Below are 16,376 nucleotides of genomic sequence, written 5' to 3'. Positions count from 1 at the left end.
CAAAACCACCTTATTAGCGTTCTCATCACCAATACGCACCTCTCTCTTTCCCCATATGTACATATAGTATATATATATGTATATAGTATATATCGACGGGGTGCGTGTGTTGAATGTCAACGATCAGCGATCATTGTCAGTCGCATAAAGATCGCATGAAATGCTGTAAATTCTAGGAAAACATTTGCTTATGCAACTGGCCCAAGGAGAACTGCCGCATCAGCAGGAGCAGCACCAACAACATTGCAACGTCCAGTGTTAATTTCTATTTAGAAATATTTAGAAAATTTTTAAGTTAAGCTGCAGGAGATACTGCAACTTACTGCAATATGAAGCATTTCCAGATGCCACAGCCGGGCAGGGAACTTCTTAATACTTTTTTTTTGATAGCCCATAACTACTATAACATGCTGACAGGTAAACAAATCCATCTAACGCCAATTAGCGCCTTGCAACAGCAACAGCTGCTGCTGGCTGAGGAGGTTTCTGGTGCGGGAAGATGATGGTGACCGCCCTTCGAGGAGCAGTGAAAGCCGCGCGGAGCCACGTTGTTTTGGCCACTTTTGGACACTGTCCTTGCGCGCCTGTCTGACGTCAGCACGTAGGCAGCTGGAGCAGTTGAAGAGGCGACACAGTGACAACACACGTCTGCAACATGTTGCCGATGCGCCTTAAATGGCCCGCAGCAACTTCACCAACAGCAACAGCCACTGCACGCACTGCGCACAATGACAAAAAATACATCTGATTTTTTGTCTTTTATTAATTTATTTTAAGTGATTCACTGCAGCAACTGAAAACTGAAAACTGAAAACAAAATCGAAATCGAACCTTGGAAGTCCCAAAAATGTCAACAGACTGATTTGAATTGCACTGCAATCAAGATACAAAAAAAAAACTATCAAATAGCACCCAATTGGAATTTTTCCTTATTCGTTAATTAATAACAATTTGAATTTCTCAAATACTTGTCAGCATCGATCCCATGAAAACTTGAAACTCATTTGAACATAAATGAAGTTACTTTATTTGAACTATATATTGATGTACTGTATATATGTATTATAATATGCATATATTTATGGTGTGGAATTTGTTGTGGAAAATGAACACTAAAAACTAATCAGTGCTAAATACAACATAGTAAAATTATATCAAATCGAATACGGTGACGCAGACAAAAGCCGCCGGCTACTGTTCGTACGATCTGTCTAAAAACTATATGCTATATAGGCTATATGTATATATATATTGGCGATGTTCGATGATATCAATATGAAAGCAACAATTCATCAAATGTGTGCAAAAGATTCGATTAAAAAAATAATTGTATGCGGTATGTGGTATGCGGTATGATAAATGTATGCCTTTTGTTTATATATAATATATAATGGAATATCTTGTCGATTTACAACTAAGCTCCCTCTGTTTATTAATCAATAATTCAAATTAAAATCACATCAAATTCGCTGAATGGAAGAGATTAAATGGCCAAGACGAGTGAGACAAGTCTATCGAGTCCGCCCATCGCCAGTCATCTCTCTTTTAATACGATTAATCTAATCCTATAGCAATTTTACGCACAGAGCTGATAAAAAAAAAGTTGAAAAATTCGAAATCGAGAGAGACGGAGGGATGGGCGACGGTTGTACATGCTATCTATATCAACAATTTACATATCCTACGTGGGAGCACTACGATTTTGGCACAGCTTACACTCGAATGCTTGAGGGATGGCGTGACGTGGCTTGAATTGAAATCTGAATCTGAAATCAGGATAATGCCTAATACTATTAGGTGTCTTGGGAACTAAACGTAACACTAAACACTAAACTAGTCTAGCTAATACATATGATTCATATGAGTCCTTATTGGCTAAGTGCGTACAAATACGAATTGGAAGAGCGGAAAGGAAGCTACAATTGCAATTGTGGTTTGCTGTTTGTTGTTTAGGGTTCGAGCAGCTCGAACGCTATTACAATATATCTATAAAAAAAATATATCATAGTAAACGAGGATTGCACACACACTGAGATTATGTAGGAAGTAACTTATCAACGAATGGAAGAGAGTGGTCGAGGTGAGGGTTTCCTATTCTGTTCAGGGACTTCGGTGGGTGGGTGGTTGTGGTTGGTTCTTTTGGGAAGGAGGATCCACTAATCCGTCACGCCCAGGTGCACCAGCTGCTGCATGGTGCGCTGCAGATAGGTGGGGTCCGGGAACATGTTGAACTGCGTCTTGTGATCCACGCTGTTCCAGATCACCACATCCTCGCGCCCAGTGGTCACCGATCGTCCGATGGAGAACAACAGCCGCCGATCGAAGGCGATCTTCAAAAAGCGCAGCACCTTTCGCCCCAGCGGGCAGTCCGGCAAGTAGCAGATGCGTGGAAATCCCACGGCGAAGAACGCTCGTCCCGGATGCGGATGCTCCTCCGTCTGCAGGCCCGATGCAATGCTGCAATGCAATGAAGAATTCTATAGTCGTAGTTCAAGAATTAAACCTGGTTTAACTCACTCGTAAACGATCTGTATGGTGTTCTGGCCCTCGTGTCCCGGCAGATTCTTGCTGATAATGCTCCAGGACATGCTGCCGATGGGCTGGTTGCCCACCTTCTCGCCGTAAACTATTCCGCACACGGGGCACTCGATGAACAGGTTCTATGGAATGTTAGTAGCAGGTTATTAGCCAGTCGTTAAGCTTTCCTCTTTCTCCATCTCTCTCTAATTGACTGAATGCCACTCACCTTGTTCATTTCATTCTGCTGGGAAATTATCATCCCGTTGAGGCACTGCAAATGCATCAGGTGCTGGCAGCGACTCAGCGAGATGGCCGGATTCTGGGCGGAGTGCACCAGCTCCTCCATGCACATGGGGCACGGCTGGGCATTGGGCCACAGCGGTGGCTCCACCACCTTGACGAATCGCGAAATCATGTCGCTGGCCGGGTCCACGCCCACAATCGAACCGGCGATTGATTGCTGCTGCTGCTGCTGCTGTTGCGCCTGCTGCTGTTGCATCTGCAGCTGTTGCTGCTGTTGTTGCTGCTGCTGCTGCTGTCGCGGATGCAGTGGCAGAGGCGGCGGCACCGGCGCCCGTTCTCCCAGCGACGAGGGCGGCAGCGAGGGCACAAACACCTCGTCGCTGCCCAGCGAACAGTCGAGCAGGTCGTTCACCGAAATGGCAAAGTTCCTGCTGCGCAGGCTCTCCTTGCTCTCGTGGCTGAGGTAGGTGGACACGGTGTCCACGCTGGGTCTCCGGCGATGCGACTTCACGCTATTCGTGTCCGTGTCCGAGGCACGCGTCCTCGATCTCGAGCGATGCGAGCCCATCCGGCTGCTCCTCTGCGACTGCAACGATCCCTCCGAACAGCGGCTGTGGTGGCTGTTCATCGAGGCAGTCAGCATGTTCTTGGCGTGGGAGAAGTGGGCGTGCGACAGGTGATTGGCGTGGTGCAAGGAGGCCGATGAGGAGGACGAACTGGCACTGGCCGCCGTCGCCATGTTCGTGTGCTTCGTACTGCTGCTAAAGATGTTCAGGTTGTTCAGTATCTGTCGCAGATTGGTGGTGGAGATCTCGCTATGCTTTTTCGGTGGTTTCCTTGGCGCCGTCTGGTGGTGGTTTAGATGGTGCTGCATCTGATGATGATGCTGCTGCTGCTGCTGATGCTGCTGGTGATGATGTTGCTGCTGCTGATGTTGCTGCTGCTGCTGATGTTGCTGCTGCTGTTGTTGCTGCTGCTGCTGTTGCAGTTGATGGCTATTGGGCAGTGGATGTTGCTGCCGGTTCATTGGTACTCTGTGCAGACTCTTGGTGTCTCCCAGTTTGGGAAGAGTGTTATATTGGGTGCTCCCGTTGGAGGAATTCGACTTGAGTTGGTTCGCCTGCTGTGGCGTGAGTTTAACCAAAGGATATGGCGCCTGCTGGGTTCGCCGGATGCTGCGCATCGGACCGCTGGGCTGACGCAACTGGGTGAGATTGCAAAAGTTGATGGTGTAGGGCAGGCCGATGTGGGAATTACACAAGTCCAAGGTTTGTTCGCCCTGTGGGAAGAATGCAATTAATAAGAGCCAAAGCTGATTTTTTTTTATGGAGCTAATAAGTTTTCTCTGCAGTTCAAATGGGAGTTGCATGTGTCAGGGAAATGAAATCTCTGAGACTTTTTTTAATTTTAATTCAATGCAATTATCGCAATTCTAAAATATCGAAAAAGATTTATTTACATCTATGGTTACCCAGAGGTTTCTAGAACAATCAAATTTTGAATCTTCAATTCTCCAATTGATCTGCAGAAAGAGGTATCCTTAGCGTTCCCGCACTCACCCTCGCCCAGGCGTCCTCGATGATGCACTGGACGTGCATGTTGTAGGGCCGCCAGTCGTTGTTGCTGTCGGCACTGCCGCCGGACCACTCCCACTTGGTGCCCTTGCCCGCCGGCGAGCTGGGGGCGTAGAACATCCGGCGCACTCCGATGGTGAGGAGTCCGGACCCGGCCGACTCTGCCTCCGATTCCTGGGTCATGGTGCGCACGTTGACGTAGTACTGCTCCAGGCTGGGGTCCGCATCGCTCAGCATGACACGGGTCAGTTTCTTGGCGTGGGCCCGTTCCAGGTGCTGCGAGACGGCCGGGGAGTACGGCAACCACTTGCCGCCCCGCGACTCGTACTCCCACACGCAGACGGCGTGGGCGTGGTTCACGGGCGGAACACCGGATCCGGCGGAGGACAGGGCCATGGTCCCACAGCTGGAGGCGGCGGATCCGCCTCCTCCGCCGGAAACCACCGATCCGGAAATACTTCCCGCACTTCCAGCGCTGCTGGCCATGGCTGGAATCTATCCGTTGTCCCTGCGCTCACTCCATTTCCATTTCAATATCCAACTCCTCCTCTGTCTTTCTCGCTCTGTCTCTTTCGCTCGCGAAGATGGGCACAAAATAAACAAAGAAATTAAAAATGGTGGCCTGGTGCCTGCGTTTGCTAGCCCTGTTTTTCCGCGGCTTTCATTTTTCTGGGCCTTCGCACTCCACTTTCTAGTCACTCCGATTGGGTTTAGTTTGGCTTAGGCACTCGCGTTTAACGGCTAAAAGTCGGTTTATTTAGCATTTAGCGCAAGCGCAGGTGAGAAATATTTTTTGGGCAGCGAGTTGGCGAGAGACAACAGAAGAAAGCGCTAAAAAGGCCAGAAGAAAATACCGCTAGCAAAATACTGCAGCTTAATTTAGTGACCAGGGTTGCTAGTGCAACTGCAACCACCAGTTGCCTCTTAATATTTCCAGAAAACGGTTTTACAAAAAAGTAACCATAAAGACTTTTGGTAAAAAGTTCTAGCAACTTTTTCTTTTATTTATTTACGTACACAATAACAATTACGACTCGTCATAAGATTTATTGGCCTAAATTGTTGGTTTAAATATATATCGGTGGATGTCCCCGCTAACCGTTAGCGGGGTTTCGAAGTGCGCGGTGTGTCTAAGAACTGTGGTTTAGTGGTACCGTAACTTCTAAGTGATTCTGTCGGCAATGCAACTCAGCGAATTCGATTTCAAATAGTGGTAGCCCCGTTTCCTGTCTTTTCCTTTCCACGTTTCCGGTGAGTGCATGTGTTTCGCGAGCTCCGGCAAACATTTTAACTTAAAATATCTCTTCTTATTGTAATTGCAGCGAGTATTTCGATACGTTCGTGGTCGTGTTCATCCCAGGTAATTACTGGATCCCAAACAATCAGCAAAAAGTGGCATAGCCAGCGAAAATGTGTGCAAAACCAATTTTTTTTCTTCTATTTTTTTTATTGTGGGCCCCAAGAGCCGAATTTTGAAGTGCTACTTGAAAGAACAAAGTGTATGCAACATAAAATATGGATTTGACAAGTAAAATCCTTCTTTCTCGTCAAAAAGTACAAATTTGAGCAATTTAGCCAAGAAATGTGCGTTCCGGCATGTTATTGCGTGTTTGTGTGCGGTTGTGGGTGTGTGTTGTGAAAGGGCTGTGATTGAAACCCGATTTACGTGGGTTTAGGGATATTTAAACTAAAGAGAACTCTGAGAATCAAATAAAACACCCAAATATTATTAAAAATGGTGCTAAAATAGTAGTTGTTTACAGCCTTTTACCGCACACACACACACACACACACATGACATGTTTCTCGCTCGGTTTTGTTTTGCACGTGTTTTGCTGACCGGCCAAGCTTTCTGCGATTTAAAGCGTCATTTGAGTTTAAAGCTAATGGTTTTCTCAATTCTCTTGTAGCAAATTAAGCATCTGCTTATTTCAGTAGAGACTTTTGATCAACTGCTTGAAAATGGTTGTCAAGAAGGTAAGGAATTGGTGTTTTGGTTTTTCTCTTCTGAAGAGGTTTATTCATTATTTGATGTTTTGATTTTAGCCCAGGCCAAAGAAGAAGCCAGTGACCAAGAAGGTGGCTCCAGCCCCTCTCGCGGTTAAGAAGCCCGTGGTCAAGAAGGTCGTCAACCAGCTGTTCGAGAAGCGTCCCAAGAACTTCGGAATCGGTATGCACCGTCTATCATTAGTAAACATGTTATAGAGTTATAGGAATAAGCTCTGAATCTTTGAAGATTCCTATAACTCTATTTTTGATACGAGCAAGCAAGCATCTCTTAACCAAATACTCATCGTTTACAGGCCAGAATGTGCAGCCTAAGCGCGATCTGTCCCGTTTCGTGCGCTGGCCCAAATACATCCGCGTCCAGCGTCAGAAGGCTGTGCTCCAGAAGCGCCTGAAGGTTCCCCCTCCAATCCACCAGTTCAGCCAGACCCTGGACAAGACCACCGCCGTGAAGCTGTTCAAGCTGCTGGAGAAGTACCGCCCCGAGTCGCCTCTGGCCAAGAAGCAGCGATTGAAGAAGATCGCCGAGGCCAAGGCCAAGGGCAAGGATGTGGAGCCCAAGAAGAAGCCCAGCTATGTGTCTGCTGGTACCAACACGGTCACCAAGCTCATCGAGCAGAAGAAGGCCCAGCTGGTGGTCATTGCCCACGATGTTGATCCCCTGGAGGTTAGTTATCCATTGTTCATGGGGGCTCCACTTAGTTTCTATACTCTTTTTGCCATGATGTAAACATTTGAATTTCTTCAACCGAAAGCCCTCGCTCTCTTTTGGGCGAGAAGCTGTGCCATGTGGAAATTTGACGCCTGATTTTTTAATTCCTTGAGGTTGATCGCTGGGATAGTGCTTTGCAAGCAACCCACAGATTAAGCTCGTAATAAGAGCCTACGGAATTACGTGCAAATTGAGAATAGACAGACTTAGACAGCCAAGCCCCGACCACGTGGTTTCCCATGACACCTATTAATGGTCTCTCTAATCCTCTCCTTATCCAGCTGGTCCTCTTCCTGCCCGCCCTCTGCCGCAAGATGGGTGTGCCCTACTGCATTGTGAAGGGCAAGGCTCGTCTGGGTCGCCTGGTGCGCCGCAAGACCTGCACCACCCTCGCCCTGACCACCGTCGACAACAACGACAAGGCCAACTTCGGCAAGGTCCTGGAGGCTGTGAAGACCAACTTCAACGAGCGCCACGAGGAGATCCGTCGTCACTGGGGCGGTGGTATCCTTGGCTCCAAGAGTCTGGCCCGCATCTCCAAGCTGGAGCGCGCCAAGGCCCGCGAGTTGGCCCAGAAGCAGGGTTAGACCTTCCTGACGAGCTAATGGAGCTGATGGAGACTTTAAGTACACAATGATGAAATGATGTGGGCAATGTAGCGTCCTCTGAGTTTGATAAAAAATAAACATTTAAGTGTACAATTTTTTTTGTTTTTTTTTTTTTATATAAAGTGTCTGTGAGTGCTTGGACGAGCCGATTTTGCATCGGTGTTCAATAAATCTAAGTTGTATTCTTATGTTGCGCTTTGTTTTCCGCCGAGTGCTCTACAAAATGCATTTGAAACTGGTGGTGGTACCTAATCTTGTGCCCAAAAGATGAATTGAAGTAATTTTTAATTGAATCTTTTGCCATTTCCTTGTGCTTTTGGAATGTTTGGCTTGCCCAAAACAAAAACTTATATTTCTTTCTGTATATCTATTCTATTACATATAGAATACATAGAAAATATGCTGATAATTTTTTTATTTTCTTACTTCCTCTGATGGTTTTTTATCTACATAAGTTAGTTATGAACGCAATTCTCAGTTTTCCCTCTGCTAAATTTAAATATTTATCGATATATATACGTGTGCATCGCTATTAATCTGACATCTGGAACATAAACGTTTAGCCTCTTCGATAACTATGTTTTTAGAAAAAATTTCTATCGATATTCAAAAAAGAAAATCGTGGGTTACATTTTCAAGTGGCAGCACCAACGATAAAAATCTGTAATCGGCAATATATTCAAATATGAATTTTATTTTATATATATTTTTAAAAAACCAATAAAAACAAGGAGATGCCGCTGAGTGGTATTAAATTTTGGAGCGTTCCGTCTTGATCCCCAGCTTGCTGCTCTGAATGGCCTCGTTCAGGATGCTGAGTACCATGTCCACGCGCTCCACAGTGGCGTTCTCCCCCATTAAACCGATCCGGAAAACGTGCTCCACGGTGGGTCCCAGTCCACCGCTGATCTCAACGCTGTACCTGAAAATAACAATCAACATATAACAATATTTTGTGCTCTTAATTAGAACGTCATTAATTTGCAATACTCACTTGCGCATGGCATATTCGGCCACCTTTTTCCAGTCCACTCCGAAGGGCACCTTGATCGTGTTCACCGTGGGCAACCTCTCCTCCTCCCGCTGCACAAACATCTCCAGGCCCAACTCCTCGATGCCCAGCTGGAGTCGCTTGGAGCACTCCTGATGCCGGCGCACCACCGCCTTCAAGCCCACTGCACAAAAGTGGGCCAGCGCCTCGCGCAATCCGTACAGCAAGGTGGAGGAGATGGTGTGATGATAGATCCTTGGGGTGCCATAGCAGCCCCAGTACTGGCCGATCAGCAGGATGTCGAAGTAGTACACCTTCGGCTTGGTCTTGCGCTTGCGGATGTGAGTGAGGGCGCGCTTGCTGAAGGATATGGGCGTGAGTCCTGCCGGACCGCCGAGGGATTTCTGGGAACCGGTGTAGGCCACGTCCACCTTCCACTCGTCCATCAGGAACTCGGCCCCGCCGAGCGAGGCCACCGTGTCCACCACCAGAAAGCAGTCGTACTTCCGGCACAGCTCGCCCAACTCGCGGATATTCTGCTGGTAAATGCCCGTCGAGGAGTCGCCCTGGGCTATGAAGAAAACCCGAGGGCGGTGCGCCTCGAAGGCGAATGTGATCTCCTCGAGGGTGAGAGCCCGCCCGAAACTCGCCTCCACGTAGTGAACCTCGGCCCCGTAGCGACGGGCCATGTCCCCGGCACGATGACCCCAGACACCCGTGATGGCCATGAGCACCACGTCGCCATCCTCGATCAGATTGCACAGAGCGGCCTCCATTCCCGAGTGACCAGCTCCGCTGATGCACATGGTGGCATCGTTCAGGGTCTGAAATATGTACTTGATGCCCTCCTTCACTTCGTCCATTATCTGTGGATCGAAGAGGTGTGGGAGATAGCTTTTTACTTATAGAAAGGTTTCCCGAATTTGATCTTAGCGTTATAATTTTGCATGCAAATGATATTCTTTAGGTAGGATTTAACTTGAGTGCAATATGCAAGAAAGTTTTAACAAAATGGTAAAGAAGATGTGACAGCTTCCCCTGGACTATTAGCTACAGATCTATGATCCATTGCAGTATTGTAAATAACCCCGATAGGAAAGTACCCACCTGCAGGCACTCTGGGTGCATGTGGCCGAGCACCGGATTGCTCATGGCCTCTAGGACGCGATGTGAGCAGTTCGAGGGTCCCGGACCCATCAGCGTTTTGCTGGGCACATACAGCGGTCGCTTGAGGACGAGCGGAGGCGGTACTTCCATGTTCTGCTCTCTGTTTCTTGTTTACGTAACCAGATCTTTGTGTTTACGGCTTAGAACGCTTATCGCTGGAACAGGTGCTCTTCGTCTGGCGGGGGGTACGAATTGTGGGTTTTGGGGTAATAAAATGGGGTCGGTGATTCGCGCTGAGTGGCCAGGATCGGACTGAAACGCTTGCCGGGCTGCTGGCAACCTTATAGCTCTGCGGGTCGCCGCTTATCTCCGGAATATTGCCGATGAACGCACTTGAACAAGCGGTAAATGTTGCGCTCTCCCGCTTATCAAGCAACAACATCGGGAGCAACTGCGTCGTTAACCACACTGAGATAAACTCTAGCTTAGATTTAAAATAATATTTATGTCTCTTTCAACCAACATTTTCATAGGATAGATATGGAACAAAACTACTTTATCAATATATTTGCTATTTTCAAGATGTAGTTATAACGAATATTTATTTACTTACGTTTCTTGTCACCTAATCTTATGACCAATTGATTTTTACAAAAAGTTCCCATTTCTTTTCAGTGTACTCCTGCTGATGCTTTGGATGGCCTTTGGAAAGTTGGCTCATTGTGAAATTCGAATTCAGCAACAAGAACCTTGAAACTGGGTGCGTATACTCTATATTGTTTTTTTTGATACTGGAAGAATCTGCAGAGAGCAGAGATCTTAGCTGTTAAGAAGAGAAAAAAGAAGATATTTTTAAAGATATATTTGATAAGAGAGCCCTTTTACCGATTTTCAAGTGACAACTCGAAAAGGTTTTGAGAGCACGGAGATTTAGGAACCGAAAGGTCAGCGGCAATAAATAAAATACAATTAATTTGTGATGAAATCCTGGAACACTTTGCTCCTAGAAAGTGATTATTAGTTGAATTAGCAGCCCACCATACTAACAACATCTCAGATTTAGCTTTTTAAAAAAAAATAGAAAAAATAGAAGAAAATAAACTTGCCCATTAAAATAGGACTGTGGAAATCAAAAGTTTTATCCATAAATCGATTATATTAAATTTTAAATAAGATAACACCATACACAATATCGAGTATTTGTTTTTGAATAAATACTAGTTTTGAATTTGAAAACCCAGTTGCCGATGAATACCGATTATTTGTGTGACCAGGTCTTGAACAGAACTTGGCGAAGTTCAGCTGCAGCAGACAAAACAAAAACAATTAATGTTTTCGCATAATTTTGATATTCCTACACAAGTAGATAAATATTTAAGGCAGGGTAGATCTAATTGATATATACATAGGTAGTTGAGGAAGAAGGCGACATGGCAATGTCCCACGAGGACTTTTTTGACAAGTTGCGGAGGTGAGTCAGTCGGAGGTGTATTGTTTACTGGCTTTGATAATGCAACTATTCAAATCAATATGCTTAGTGACTCGGGTCCCCGTAACCTGCGTCAGATTTTCGAGGACGACGATCGTCCCTTGGAGAACGAATCGCCCAGCTTGCGTTACCAGCCGGGTGGCTCCAAGAAACCACAGAGTACCAAGAAGCCGCTAGCAACCAGGAGCAGTACTGCGGACACGGGGGATCCTCCCACTTCCACTGCCACATGGAACACCGTAATCGCCAAGGTGGTACATGCCTATCAGAACACCGAGAACTTGGGCCGCGTCGGCCTGGCTCTCTCGATTTTGGGCGAGATGGAGGCCTTCAAGCTGATTGTGTACAAGAGCAAGCACCAGGTGCTAACCACCCTGCAACTGAGGCCGCGTGGCGGTAAAGTGATCCTGCGGGAGTCCTATCTGCAGTTCTACAACGACGAGCAGCGTTTCTGGAGCCTGCGATTCGACAAGGAGCCGGATGAGAGGGAGTTCGTAGGCTTTATGATCAAGTACCAACTGCCAGTGGAGCAGTTTGCCAGCGAGACTTCCTCCCCTAGTTCGGAATCCCTCTCCCGTCAGGCTGTGTCCAAATCCAGTAGTTCCAGCGGTAAGGAGACGACCCCATGTCCTCCACAGCCGCAGCCGCGTTTGCGTGTGGGAATTCCAAGTCTGGAGAAGCTGGACGATTACGAACCCGACCAGGAACCGGACCGAGCAGCTGCCGACGAGGATGTGATAGTCACGCCACTGCCACGACCCATAGGCTCATCAAATAACCACAGTAAATCCCTGACCGTGGCCAACCCCGCCGTAAAACCTTCTGAAAATCTTCGTGCTGTGAAGACACTGGACAAATTCTTGGATGAACAGCGGGCTTCGGGTCTCTCGATAGAGCACAAGATGGACGCCATCCTGCAGGCCATGAACCGCATGGGAAAGGCGGGAGCACCGGTTGAAGCGCATAGCGATTCGGTGCTCGAACGCGACAGCGAGGATGAAATGCTGGAACTGGAGCAGAAGCTTCTCAACCTCAAGCGCGAGAACCGCGCCCTGATGAGAAACCTCAAGGCGAGGGAACAGGCCCTCGAGGATCTCCGCTGCTCCGCCTGCGCTCTCTGCGAGGAGCTTCTCGTCCAGAATGGCGATCTGAAGGAGCGGAATGCCCAGCTGCTGGCCACCAAAGGTCACCACGACTTGAACTCAGTATCAACGTGTCACAATTGCGAGCAGTCTTCCAATCAAATGGCCAAAATGCAGCGGCACATTTCAGCGCTGCAGGAGGCGTTGCGGATCTATCAGAAATCGGGCGAGTCCAGCGGAGGTCGCTTATAGTAGCTATCTTTGCATATTGTTTTGTATTCTGACCCAAAAATGTATTATAGCGCGTGTGGAGGACTCCAAGCATATCCAAAAATACAAGCCAGACAACGCCAGCTTTCTTTAAAACCAGATATAGTTTTCAATTTCAATCACTTTTCATTCTTGTACAAACTAATTTGTTGTATTTGCAGCAGATCATTGCTGAAACTTAAGGGCTAGGACAAGTCTAGGGTTCAGTGTTTGCTTTCGTAATCCGGGGAAGAGTTTTGGGAAGTTGTCGGGCCTGGAACTAGAGGCAGTCTCTGTGTGGAAGATAGGGGGAAAGGCAGGTGTTCCCCCTCTGTTTTTACGGCTAAACGGAAATCGAACTAGTTTACGGAGCGAGTGCTTTGGGAGGCAGCTGTGTGTCCTGATCTTTATCCTGATCCATTAGTAGGTGCTGCTGTCGCTGAGGCTGCTCAGGTAGCTACTACCGGCGGTCGGAGCACCGGATCCGCCGGCGCGGTGGCGCTTCCGCTTCACTTTGGTCTTCTTCCGCCGCAACATGGCCGTGTCCGTTGACTTTCGCTTGTACTTGCCCTGCCGCTTCTTTTTGCGCCCGTACTCATCCGATTCGCTGGTGCTGGACTCCTCATTGTCGCTGGAATCTGACTCGGATTCGGATGAATCGCTTGAGGAATCCGATGAGCTGCTTGAATCCGATGAGGAGGAGCTGGAGGTCGAGGAGGAGCGGCGTCTTTTGGACTTCTTGCTGGTGTTGCCGCTGCTGGGTCTTTTGCCCGACTTGGTTTTTGGCTTTTCCACCTCGTTGCTCGACTTTTTGTGCTTTCGGCTCTTTTTCTTGCGCTTCTTGTGTCGCAGGGACTTCTTGTCCTTGTCTTTGCTGTCCAGCTTGTGACTCCGTTTCGAGCTGCTCCGCTTCCTGTTCGTCTGCCCGCGGTCCTTGTCCTTTTCACGCTCCTCCTCCTTGAGCTTGTCCCTGCCCCGGTCCTTGTTTTTACCCTTGGAGACCACTGGTGGCAGTTCAGCGCCTCCTTTTAGCTCCTGGGCTCTCAGTTCCGTGAGCGGCGTGAGGTAGTCCAGCTCTGAGTCCGAGCTGGTGCTCTCCACATCCAGCAAAATCTCCTTGTTGGGGTCCACCTAGAAGTGGGGATAGCGCTTGGATTTATTGGGTCCGTAGAACATGCGGTTTTCGCACAGGTTTACCTTGAGAAAATTGCGGCATTGGTAGGTCAGGTGACCGGCGTAGCCGCATTTCTTGCAGGCAGCCCTCAAAGTGTCCTTGTTGGCATTCGCCAACGGGAAATTCATGGCCGCGGTCCCCGGCAATCCTTTCGGGATTATCCACAGCTTATTTTGCCTAGCGCAGCATTAATTTATCCCTCAAACCCCAACAAAAAAAACTCGAATTAGTGATGGGACAAGAAATATCGATGGACCTATGTTTTACTGTTATTGTTAGGCATCGCTGGATTTTAAGATAGTGTTGTAACAATATAAAGTATATCAGGCGTCTAAATTTTAAAAGTCTGACTGATAAATATTTCAAATATAAATAAATAAATATATATTATTGTTTATTGTTTTTAAAGCTTAACTTGAATATTTACAGTACAAGTTATCGGAACTGGTTCATATTTTATAAAGAGCGCTTTTGGGTGTGGCAATACTTTTTTTTAAATTTCAAACTTTAAAGTGTGAAGACAAATGAAATCAGCTATTAAAATTATAATTTATAGTAACGGGTCGTAAATAACATTTTAGTCATTTACTTTCATGTACAAGGAAATTATTATTAATTATTATTACTGGCAAACACCTAAACAGTAAACATCGATAGTCGCGGGGAGCTATCGATGTGTTGGAACTATTAACACCATCGATGTTTCTCCGCCGCGACTTAGTTGTTTACCAAATTCCAAGCCCCACGGATGCTCGACGCATAAAAAGCTCCAACACTTGGAGACTCGCGAACGATAAACAGTTATAACATCCAGCCAACTCGCGATTTCACAGTGTTTTTCTCGTTAATTTGCGTAGTCGCCAACCGTTTTGTTTCAATTTTTTTGTGAGTGCTTTGAAGTGCCGTTGAGATAAGCCCTGGGAAATTCAGTCAAGTTCAATTTCGTGCCAAAGGACCTTATTTCAGCCATGGCCCAAACAGGGGCCAAAACCACGTGCACGCGGCGCCGCCGCCAGTTTTTATTGTCTGACGGTCAACATCGGCAGCATCAACTACAATATTAACGGATTCCCCAAATAGAGTGCTTAATATTACCGTTAGTTGTTATAATCGGCTTGGATCGCGTTCCGTTAATCGTGTAAATAAACTGATTAAGCGATAGTGACTTTCTAGCGGCGGTATCCTGTATATTTTCGTAAATGGGGCGGCTGAACATTATCAACAGTTGGAAGATCTTATAAACTTTAAAGTCGGTCATCAGGTGAGTGTTGACTGTAAAAAGGAAGCTGATCTATTAGTGCTTTTTTAACTATTATTTATTTATATTTATAAAGTCGATACCGAATTATTCTACTTGATCATTATAAATAAGCAAAATGTATGCCAGTTTCTTAAAGCTCTGATAATAGCGCAATCTACGTATTTTAAATGAACGTGCGCAAACATGCACGAATGCCGAGAATGAAACCCCAAATTCAGCCAATGATTTCAAGGTTTTTTTTTTTTAATTTAATTGTCGCCATTAAATTCTCCCGAGTCACACATTTCATTTAGTAAGATCGCTCTATTGTCTGCCTTTGTGACCAATGCCTCATGCAACGTATTCCTTTCCGACAAAACCAAACCTCAGCATATTAATTACAAACAAATTAAATTTTTTTGCGCCTGCTGCCCACGCCCTAATTAAAGACGCCAAAGAGTAACGGTAATAACCGACAACGGGAACGACGACCGCCGGGGGTTTCGTTATTCCTTGTTGTTGTTGTTGTTCTTGTACAACTATAGATGCAGCTCGTTGTTGCACTTGTTGTTGCTGGCGTAATTGTGCCAGACATCGTCGCTCATTCTCGCTAACGCTCACACCGCACACTGAAAAAATCATCCCCATATAAATATATATTTTGATTTTAAAACATATCTAAAATCCGTAACCTATTCAACAATTGTATGTAGGTAACGCTGAATTAAATTTTTATATTTTTCAACTTTTGTTTCAAATGTATTTTCAATAATATGAAACATATCATATAGAAAAGAGAAAATGCTAAATTCCAACAAATTTTGTTGTTTACTTTAAATCGATTTTAGTTGTTTGGTATTTCTCTTAGTGCACCCACAGTGAACCCCTTTAGACCACCACCCCCTAAAACCGTGCACACTTTCTTCTGGGTCCATGCCTGCTTCTGTTGCCAGGAAAAAATAATAAAAGCGAGGGGCTGAAGGGGCCAGATGAAAACTGTGTCGCTCTCGCCTGCGTGCGGTGACTGCAAAACTGTTGCCCAAAACAAATGACTAGAAACATGGTAGTACGCCTCCTTCCCTTTTTCCCATCGTTGATTTATGCCAACGGCAAAATTATGAAAAATTGTTGCAGCTAAATTTAAAAGAAATCTGAAAGTAAACACTACCCAGAAACGCGCACGAGAGTAGCGAAAGAAAATAAATTCGATAATTTATCCATAAATTCCCGACTCCAAGCATTTTCGGCGTCAACAGCGGACATCAGCCTTGGGTACCGTTAGTCGGTCCAGTCCATCCATTCCGCCCCCTGCTTTGTAGCAATTAACATGTGCAAATTTCTGGCCACATAAATTTCCGTAAACTGTTTGTTGCTTCCAGC

At 46.3% G+C, this 16,376-nt stretch overlaps 6 protein-coding genes across 6 annotated transcripts in view; 3 read left to right on the top strand and 3 right to left on the bottom strand.

The window, feature by feature from the left end:
- Positions 1–1,003: 1,003 nt before the first annotated feature.
- Positions 1,004–5,172, bottom strand: LOC108097310 (protein deltex). The gene is made up of 4 exons (XM_017199527.2): positions 4,323–5,172; positions 2,747–4,042; positions 2,518–2,660; positions 1,004–2,457 (listed from the first exon to the last, which is right to left on the bottom strand). Exons 1-4 carry the CDS (start codon positions 4,821–4,823, stop codon positions 2,157–2,159), a joined length of 2,241 nt encoding a protein of 746 aa, XP_017055016.1. The 5' UTR covers positions 4,824–5,172; the 3' UTR covers positions 1,004–2,156.
- Positions 5,173–5,580: 408 nt separating this feature from the next.
- LOC108097302 (60S ribosomal protein L7a) lies at positions 5,581–7,757 on the top strand. Its single transcript, XM_017199517.1, has 5 exons — positions 5,581–5,697; positions 6,248–6,314; positions 6,384–6,507; positions 6,641–7,011; positions 7,338–7,757. The coding sequence occupies exons 2-5, from the start codon at positions 6,300–6,302 to the stop codon at positions 7,641–7,643; spliced, it is 816 nt and encodes a 271-aa protein (XP_017055006.1). The 5' UTR covers positions 5,581–5,697; positions 6,248–6,299; the 3' UTR covers positions 7,644–7,757.
- Positions 7,758–8,338: 581 nt separating this feature from the next.
- On the bottom strand, positions 8,339–10,159 carry LOC108097301 (alanine--glyoxylate aminotransferase). The gene is made up of 3 exons (XM_017199516.2): positions 9,763–10,159; positions 8,659–9,521; positions 8,339–8,586 (listed from the first exon to the last, which is right to left on the bottom strand). The coding sequence occupies exons 1-3, from the start codon at positions 9,910–9,912 to the stop codon at positions 8,415–8,417; spliced, it is 1,185 nt and encodes a 394-aa protein (XP_017055005.1). The 5' UTR covers positions 9,913–10,159; the 3' UTR covers positions 8,339–8,414.
- An 862-nt stretch (positions 10,160–11,021) lies between these two features.
- Positions 11,022–12,702, top strand: LOC108097343. The gene is made up of 2 exons (XM_017199579.2): positions 11,022–11,233; positions 11,301–12,702. Exons 1-2 carry the CDS (start codon positions 11,193–11,195, stop codon positions 12,583–12,585), a joined length of 1,326 nt encoding a protein of 441 aa, XP_017055068.1. The 5' UTR covers positions 11,022–11,192; the 3' UTR covers positions 12,586–12,702.
- Positions 12,703–12,732: 30 nt separating this feature from the next.
- Positions 12,733–13,992, bottom strand: LOC108097344 (protein SREK1IP1). The gene is made up of 2 exons (XM_017199580.2): positions 13,780–13,992; positions 12,733–13,713 (listed from the first exon to the last, which is right to left on the bottom strand). Exons 1-2 carry the CDS (start codon positions 13,882–13,884, stop codon positions 13,003–13,005), a joined length of 816 nt encoding a protein of 271 aa, XP_017055069.1. The 5' UTR covers positions 13,885–13,992; the 3' UTR covers positions 12,733–13,002.
- Positions 13,993–14,491: 499 nt separating this feature from the next.
- LOC108097299 overlaps positions 14,492–16,376 on the top strand; it is a 55,104-nt gene continuing 53,219 nt past the window's right edge. Inside the window, 1 exon segment of the mRNA XM_017199513.2 lies at positions 14,492–15,017. The gene's annotated coding sequence lies outside the window, so the exon portion shown is untranslated.

The sequence above is a fragment of the Drosophila ficusphila genome, unplaced genomic scaffold (genome assembly GCF_018152265.1).
Source record: "Drosophila ficusphila isolate 14025-0441.05 unplaced genomic scaffold, ASM1815226v1 contig_198, whole genome shotgun sequence".
NCBI lineage: Eukaryota > Metazoa > Arthropoda > Insecta > Diptera > Drosophilidae > Drosophila > Drosophila ficusphila.
This window is presented reverse-complemented; position numbering and strand designations above follow the sequence as displayed.

Bases quoted from the DNA above. Each gene is read 5' to 3' on its own strand.
- LOC108097310 (XM_017199527.2), bottom strand. From the start codon at position 4,823: ATGGCCAGCAGCGCTGGAAGTGCGGGAAGTATTTCCGGATCGGTGGTT. The intron at 2,661-2,746 runs GTGAGTGGCATT...AACATTCCATAG, and splicing joins AGCAGAATGAAATGAACAAG to AACCTGTTCATCGAGTGCCC. The intron at 2,458-2,517 runs GTGAGTTAAACC...ATTGCATTGCAG, and splicing joins ACCATACAGATCGTTTACGA to CATTGCATCGGGCCTGCAGA.
- LOC108097301 (XM_017199516.2), bottom strand. From the start codon at position 9,912: ATGGAAGTACCGCCTCCGCTCGTCCTCAAGCGACCGCTGTATGTGCCC. The intron at 9,522-9,762 runs GTGGGTACTTTC...TTCGATCCACAG, and splicing joins TGCACCCAGAGTGCCTGCAG to ATAATGGACGAAGTGAAGGA. The intron at 8,587-8,658 runs GTGAGTATTGCA...TGTTATTTTCAG, and splicing joins GCCGAATATGCCATGCGCAA to GTACAGCGTTGAGATCAGCG.
- LOC108097344 (XM_017199580.2), bottom strand. From the start codon at position 13,884: ATGAATTTCCCGTTGGCGAATGCCAACAAGGACACTTTGAGGGCTGCC. The intron at 13,714-13,779 runs GTAAACCTGTGC...CCCCACTTCTAG, and splicing joins AATGCCGCAATTTTCTCAAG to GTGGACCCCAACAAGGAGAT.
- LOC108097302 (XM_017199517.1), top strand. The intron at 6,508-6,640 runs GTATGCACCGTC...CATCGTTTACAG, and splicing joins TCCCAAGAACTTCGGAATCG to GCCAGAATGTGCAGCCTAAG. The intron at 7,012-7,337 runs GTTAGTTATCCA...CTCCTTATCCAG, and splicing joins ACGATGTTGATCCCCTGGAG to CTGGTCCTCTTCCTGCCCGC.
- LOC108097343 (XM_017199579.2), top strand. From the start codon at position 11,193: ATGGCAATGTCCCACGAGGACTTTTTTGACAAGTTGCGGAG. The intron at 11,234-11,300 runs GTGAGTCAGTCG...CAATATGCTTAG, and splicing joins TTTTTTGACAAGTTGCGGAG to TGACTCGGGTCCCCGTAACC.